The sequence below is a fragment of the Acipenser ruthenus genome, chromosome 26 (assembly GCF_902713425.1).
Source record: "Acipenser ruthenus chromosome 26, fAciRut3.2 maternal haplotype, whole genome shotgun sequence".
Classification (NCBI taxonomy): Eukaryota; Metazoa; Chordata; class Actinopteri; order Acipenseriformes; family Acipenseridae; genus Acipenser; species Acipenser ruthenus.
In genome coordinates, this window is record NC_081214.1 from 16,299,641 (window position 1) to 16,308,029 (window position 8,389).

Sequence of the window (8,389 nt, forward strand, 5' to 3'; positions counted from 1 at the left end):
ACATTTTTATTCCTATTAAAAATACTCAAAGCTTACAAAGATGTAATTTCAGTATCAGAAAGCATCTGAGCCAATGAGAAAGCTCAATTACACTGTGCAGCCATTCAGTGATAATAAAAGGAAAGTGCCAGAGAATGTCTATTCAAAAAAGGCAACACAATGAAATACATCTTCTTATTAAAAAAATGTGTTCCTAAATATATTGGAGGCCTGGTGTAAGGAACCGTAACCATATCTCTCAAATATCAGTCACAGTCGTTTATTTATTTCAACCAGATGAAAGCTAGGTATTTCAGGCCTATATTCCCTTACAGATCCTGGAGCCTGGGTCAGTTGCAGACTTGGGAGCACAGCCCTTCAGCAGCTGCAATTAATTCATCTGGTGTCTGGAGCTCAAACAGTTCAGCAACAGGGTTACTGTACTTGTGTGGCACCTTGATTCTTACTCTGGAGGGCCTCAGAACTAAAATCTCTCTTGTCTCCAAGACGTCAGTATGCTATCCTGAAGCAGAAATAATTACAGTCTGGTAACTGCCACAAATCACTAGAGAAGAGTCATCAACAAACCCTATCATTCCCTTTATGCTGTGGGCTTAGGTGGGACGCTAGGCATTGCCGATGGCTTACCAGCAATTAGCAGGAGGTGTGCACAGTCAGCGATTACCGTTCCTGTCTGAGACTGCTTTCACCAATATGGAAGCTAAGTTCACCCTATCTGTACCATGTTGTGGAGTAACACATTACTGTAATCTGATTACATTTTTCAATAACTGAAGGTTTCTTTTTTCACATGTGCAAATGGATTACAATTAATGTTAAAAAAAATAGCAGTTACTTCTAGTTACATGAAAATCAGAACACACTTCAATAGTGCTAGTCAAACCTTACATGTCACATGAACACGCTTTTCATGTCATCTTGCTAGAAAGTAGCGTTAGAGGAGGGTATTCAAATTGTGTCATTATCACTCTACTGTCAATGGAAACAAGTTGCCAAGTCAGGAGCTCACTTGCCAAAATAAGCATTGGAAAATAAGTCTGGATGCAACGAACACGCCTGCAGTGCTGTGGAACTCGAGATATAGTCCTGGATAATGCATCGATTACAATGGTGTCCAGTAATATTCAGCAAAATATACTATACTGCGTACAACACATAAATACACACATTACAGAATTCTGAAGGTGATATTAACAGGAATGACATTAAGCGGGTTTAACTGCATTAAAAAAAAATGGGGAAGTAGCAATAATAACACCAAAGTGATTAATTTATAATTCATAATTTATAAACATGTCTGCCAAAACCACCCCTCCAAACAGTTACTGTTGCTGTACAGTAGTTATCCTGAACCTTCCACTTAATTCCATTCTATCAGTCTGTTTCTCTTCCGCTGTAATTCCTTAGTTACCCCTGGCAATGCCCATTACTCCTACTCAACCGGAATTCTACTTCCTTCCAGTGAAACTGAATCACGAACAAAGCGGTGCTTTTTATTGTGGTGTGGGCTAATAAAAAACTAACTGTCTGCATAACCAGACAGATACCAGACTGATACCTGCATAGCCATTATACTGTGCATAGAAACAGCCTTGCTAGACACCTCAGTGTAACAGTTACTCCCCAGGTAACTGTATCCATCTACTTGCTTTTAAATGCTGTTGAATGGTGCTGGAATACTGTAAGAAATGCAGCTCCCAGACATGTAGTTTCAACACTTGCAACACTCATAAACACAACCGCTTCGTGTACCAGCAACATATTCACCATGCACACTAGCACCTGAACTTACTCTGTCATTCAGAGAGTTTGGTAAAAAGGACTTCAAGGTGTGTTCCCTAAAGTACCATCAATGAACTAAAACACTTTCTTCCCTGTCTGAAGGTACAACACTATAGCTGTGTGCCAATGAGTATAAATCAAGATTATATCGATTAGGTGGGTCATTTGATATCTGCAAAATACTACTGCAGCATGTGCTATGCTCTATAGCTAAAAGATGCATTTTGGTTTTATCTTTTGTACTTTCCTATACCTGACATAAACAAACACCGATTCTGCTGTTTGATACACAGATATTAAAATCAAAAGCAATATCAAACATTTTGTTTTTATACTTCAGCATTTCATTTCCTATAGTATTTTATAGAAGTGCAAAAAATATTATTGTATTTATAACACATATATGCCTAGCATGACTGATGGCAATAAGTGGCTACATTGATTTTTAATCTTTCTAAAAATGTCAGCGTGTTTTTTAATTATTGAAAAATATATATGGGTAGTTTGACATGACATGTGTTTTTGCTGCAATGTGAGTTAGGGTTTAGCCCTTAGTGGACATGGACTCTGAACATCCCCTTTCCCACTGGTGAAGTGTGCTACATTGCTGTCTTTGCTGTGGCCTGCAAATAAACTGACTTCACTCCAGTGCTATCAATCTTTCATCAGCACCAAAAAAATCCAATGAATAAATATATATATCATTTTGCACACAGGCTTCATTTTCCACAACACATCTTTATTAGAAATCTGAGTATTAAAGAATGGTTTTGTTTCCTGTACCCTCCTGCTCTTCGCAGGACCTTTGCTTCCTGTGAAGTTAAGTGGTTCCTCCATTTCCTCTTGATATCATTAGAGACGGACAGTAATTTGCAATCCAGGGGTTTTGTTTTAATAACGTTTCTTGAGAATGAGTAAACTTGCCTGCAGACAGACTTCAGCTTTATGTGCAAACTTGGTGGGGGGTGTATAAAGTAAATTATGTTTCCCACAGTATCCTCAATGAAATAATTCAGTCGTTAGTTGCCCACACACATTGGGGGACTAAACCAGAGAACCATGCTGTTGCAACCACATCCTTACCTCATTATCTGGAGGAAATGGAAGGAAGGTATTGGGGAAAATGTCAAAAGGGTTAGGGAATACCCCCCACTCTGTATCTCCAAATGCCAAGGGGACCTCAGATTTACAGTGAGAGATGGCCTTTTGTGCAATCATTCTTTATGTCAAATGTATCATTCTTAATGTGACAGACTTTCAGCACACAACTCTCGGCTAGATGCAAGCTTCAGATTTTTCTATTTGACTGAAAAGAAGATAAAAATTGTTTGTGACTTGGTCATTTCACTACCCCTCATGAAACCTCTCCTTGACACCCTAGTTTTCCTTGGTCTAATAGAATAATGGAAACACAATTTTTATGTTATCAGAACACATAACTTCCTGTGCTGTCTGTCACATGGTCAGAATGCATCTAGACCAACTGAGTGAAAGTACAGTGCAGGTAGAAATAGACAGCAGCGTATTCTATATGCTTGTATTTGAAATGTCTTTATTAGTTCAAATATAACTTGAGATAGCGACCTCCAGAACATCTTTTTTTGTTTGTTTTTAATAATACTGCCCAATTATTTTGACCCCAGTTTCTTCCCCAATTTAGAATGTCCAATTATGTTCCCTCACCACAGCAATTTCCCAGACAGCTGAAGAGACTAAGCAAATTTTCTCTTTTCCACCCATGAACTGGAGAGTGGATGTCAGAGAGCTCCCACCCCCCAGAGGACAAAGGCCGGTCCTGCAGGTTTTGTCTCCCTAACCCAGGGGAGCACTCTCTGGGATTCCCAGCCAAGACCAGCGACTTCGCTATTCTATACATGCTGCTGATATATGTCATGCATACATGCCAACAGTCCATATATGGTCGGGACAGTCCCGATTTCTTAGTAAATGTCCCGCGTCCCGATGCATAGGAAGAAAGTCCCGATATTTAACCATAGAAAAAAAAAAATATTCTAACACATCTGCTGATCACTATACAAAGGTAAGAAAGCTTCATTATGTCTATTTTTACTGTCATGATGGTCGTGTGGTGTTGAGTTGGGGGAGTACGTTTATTATATGATAATGAGTGTTTTTTTGCATATGACCCCTATCGTGTATAATGCATATATAACATTATATATTTACATATAATGTTACGAGCCTCAATCCCGAGCATACAGTATGCAGCGCCCTCTGGTGTAAAATATAAACCCTGCACCCTAAGCCACTCACATATCCAGACACAGACATGATGTTCCATCTGTCATAAATTGATAGGGTTTTGGTTTGACACTGGTGATGATACTACGCAACATATGCAACAAACATACAAGCTACAGGAGGAGCTGTTTTGTATATGCATGCATAATACCTCAGCAGGATTTTAACAGTATATTGCAGATTCGTAGTACTGTATAGATTTGTTTTACATACAGCCTACCTATGGCTTAAAAATAAATACTTCTGAGATATAACTTACCGGTACGGTAAATTAAACCACTGGTGAAAGAACAAGGTCACCTGATCTGACAAGGGGTTAATTGGGGTCACAGTAAACGCCGAATTGAAACACTCCATCAACAACACAGGTCCGCAAAATCACTGCCAGGGTCAGTACCTATTTGCTTTGGGTGTAATGGTAGCCTTCTGACCTGCAGACATACTCATACCAGAAGACTTAACATGAAGGCTACCCACCATTGCAACGTGTTCAATATTTTAACTTTCATGGTTTTACTGAAGTCTGCAGCTTTAACCCGAGAAGAGAATGCTATGGAAAGGCCCTCGTCTCTGCTCAATCACGTTTTACCTGAATGGATGAATCAACCGCAAAGAACTATGATCAAGAGGCAGGCGAATGATCCAAACCTACAGTACATGATGAGTCTGTATTCTAGAGCTGCGGATCTGGACGGGAGGCCCAGGGAGAACAGAACCGTGGGAGCAAACACGGTGAGACTGGTCAAGTCATCTACAACAGATACGCGGTACAGAGCAGGCACAGGTAAGTGTCACACAGTTTGACTAGCAATACAGAACAATGCCGCCCGCCCTATTTAAAAGTAACGAAGTACGCATATTGATCACGACCGATTAACACATGACACTTTAGTGAATGCGTAAGAAAAGAATAATGATATTTCGTGTCAGTAAAAAACACAATCAGGTCACTAAACCATGCAGACATGCACGTTTACAGCCTTGTTATATTTCTAAAATATCCTGCAACTTTTATGATAGCGTGCAGTTTGTTTAGCGTAGGCCTTTTGAAAACACAAACACACAATTGTGTTCTATTAGTACCCACAGCAAATCGGGTAGTTCTGGTATATGTTTGTATTTACCAGTTCAGATTCTCCGAAACGTTTGTGTACATATAGACACTTTACATGTAGTTTATTTTTTAAATGGCATGGATATATAACGGGTAACATGGTTTGTTCAGTTTAATTGTTTTATCTATTGATTTTTTAAATCTATTGTAGTTACTAAAGTAATATTGTTAAAGCCTGTCGCAAAATCATAGTCTCTATTGGGAGCCTTTGTTGCTCAGTAACAAAGTTTTTAAATGTAAATGTTAGATCTTGCTGTATGCAGTATTTTTTAAATACGGTATAAGCGGTAACGTGACGTTGATAGAGTGATGGATTTCTTGTAGCTAAAACAAATTTGGTAGAACCTGACGAGTTTAGGGCCCAATGAATTCCTCTCGTTAGTTTTGTATATTCTTGCGATTGAGATTTGATGTAGAACTGTTCTATTTATAAATGTATTTAAATATTGATTTGCATAAATTTACTCGTGTCTTAATAAATGAATCGTTTTTTGTACCTGGTTGCTTTGAAATTTTTATGGAGTAATCATTTTAAACAATGCAACATGTTGGTATTACTTTTTAAAATGAGGTGAGCAGATTATATTAATGTCTTCTGTGCACTGCACACAGACCATTTATTTGTTTTGAATTAATGTTGATTTATTTTGGTCAGGCCAATTACTAATATGCAGTAAATTAGGGGCCATTTGAACATTTTGGTGATGGTACAAACCGTCCTTAATTATATTGCTTATGGCTGCACTGAGACACAAGAACACTTCATAACTTTCTATTGCAGCATCAGTCTGGTGGCTGTCTGCAGATAGACTTTAATAGTTTTTTGTTCATAGCATCCTCACCATGGGGTGGGTTGGTTCCATATGTATGTCACCTACAGTATGGGGTTTCACTTCCCGTGTTGTCCTTATTGTATCCTGTAACCTATACATTCATATAAGTAACGTATTTGCTTCTAAACCATGTCAAGTGACCAGCAAAGCTTGTCATTCAGAGTTTTTACACAATCACGTGAGCTTTATGAAAACCTGAGGCTTGTTACAGAATGTACCATTATTAAAGACAAACACTTTCTTTTAATTTATTTTTAGATCCCTGGTGTATGCATACTGTTGAATACAAGCTGAAAATCCTTCCAACAGAGAAACTGGTGAAGGCAGCCATTGTCCATTCCCGACCGCAGTCTCCTCTCCACCGCCAGGTTACCTGCCAGCTCAAGTTACTGTCTGAAGATCCGCCCGTTAAGGACGAGCCTACCACAGCTCAGAAAGACGGATGGGTCGTCTTGTTCAAGCCTGAAGACAAGTGGGTGGAGACGGACATCACCTCCCACATAGCTGTGCCCGGTGACTGTCTCGGAGGAAGACTGTCTCTGTGTATACAGTACTCTTGTACCGAAGCAGGGAGAACGAGACGCGCTTCCAGGGTTAAGAAGCAGCTCCGATCATCTTGCCTGCAGGTTCCGGCCTTGCTGCTTTACCTTAACGACAGTCAAAAGACTAACGGGCAGAGTCTCACCAGCAACCAGAAGGAGGTGCTTCACCAGGAGAAAGATCACCTGCTCTCCAGGAGAACCAGACAGCTGAGCAACATCGGCTCGGACATCCCCAATTACCTGCACAAGAACAACATAAAGAGAAATGAATGCAAGCTCCATATGTTCAGGGTGAGCTTTCACCAGTTAGGGTGGGAACACTGGATCATAGCCCCCCACAACTACAACCCGAAGTACTGCAAGGGCGACTGCCCCCGGATCCTTCAGTATGGTTACAACTCGCCCAACCACGCCATCGTCCAGAACTTTATTAACGAACTGGTGGACAGTGGAGTCCCCCGGCCCTCCTGCGTCCCCTACAAGTACAAGCCCATCAGTGTGCTGATGATGGAGCAGAATGGCAGCATCGTCTACAAAGAGTATGAAGACATGATTGCAGAGTCCTGCACTTGCAGATAATGGGACACTAGGAATGAAGGCTAAAACTATGATTCTTCGAAACGGCATCCCGCTTCCCTTTCCTTCTCCACTCACAATGAAATCTGTCTTTTTAAACAATGTACTTGAATCCTTTGCTTCCCCAAGTTTGTCGTGTTTAGATCTGCACTCAATCAAAGTTACAGCACCGTTGTAGCCATACTAGTAGTACAGCAGTGCTGCAGGTACAGTGGCTGACCGTTTTTGCTGTAATCCAGGCTTAAACAGTGCTTGCATTTATGAAGGAGACCATTCTTGATCATTTTTAATTAATCCAGGTGTTGAGGGGGAATCCGAGAGGGATGCCGTTTTTTTTTTTTTTCTTCCAAATAGCATTTCTTGCACATTCTCTCTATCAAGGGACTGTCTCTTTGAGAAAGCCTGTGACAGTTTGAAAGGTGGAAAAGTTTTCTGGGAAAAAGTGCAATACTTTGTGTATAAAGTTATTTTTGCACAGCTTTTACTGGCTTCTTGTTCTACTTTGCACAAATTGTATGTCTTCAAAAGTCTTTAGGAATAGACTAAATTTAAATAAAGGGATTTTTTTTCTGAAGGCTTTAGCAATAGCAGTTCTGTGAGTCTTGGTCTGTATGACTGACATTGATGTAGAAAGATTCTATTTATAAATGTATTAAAATATTGATTTGTATTTACACTTGTCATAAATCAACTTCTTCAAAAGTGTTTTTTTTTTTTTGGCAACTTTGATTTCTTCAGTGTTGACAGTGTGACTTTTACAGTGAAACACATTCCCTTTTAAATTTGGGGAGAAGGTTATGTGAATATCGCCTGTGCTGTGATTTATTTTTGATGTTGGCCAGTTAATATTTTTAAAGCTCTGAATATTATAGCTCTTAAACCGAGACCTTTGCACTGGATTGAAGTATTCTGTATGTTAGTCTCATCAACTCCTATTGCCTGGTGGTCACGTCATTCAGCCTGTTACTGTAAATTGAAATTTCCAATCCAAGTAGTCTGCTCCAAATTCAAGAGGATAATCAGCTTTATAATTGAGACAAAAATCAATACTGACCCCCCTGCCAATGTTCTTTCATTTTTTTGTATTGATTTATTCATTTATGATTTATATATTTCCTAAAAGATGTCCCTCTTTTTTGAGTCCTAAGCGTTTACTTCAGGGCGCAATTGTTCAAAGTATTTATTTTTATTTTTATGAAAGTTAGAAAAGATAAACTTAGATGCAGGCAGGAGCCTGTGAATTAATGTTCTGAGTTTAACTGACCAGCAGGGGGTGATAG

General features: G+C 39.4%; 1 protein-coding gene across 1 annotated transcript; it reads left to right on the top strand.

The window, feature by feature from the left end:
• The first annotated feature begins 4,361 nt into the window (after positions 1–4,361).
• On the top strand, positions 4,362–7,783 carry LOC117430234 (bone morphogenetic protein 15). Its single transcript, XM_034050073.3, has 2 exons — positions 4,362–4,828; positions 6,250–7,783. The coding sequence occupies exons 1-2, from the start codon at positions 4,507–4,509 to the stop codon at positions 7,110–7,112; spliced, it is 1,185 nt and encodes a 394-aa protein (XP_033905964.2). The 5' UTR covers positions 4,362–4,506; the 3' UTR covers positions 7,113–7,783.
• The last annotated feature ends 606 nt before the right edge of the window (positions 7,784–8,389 follow it).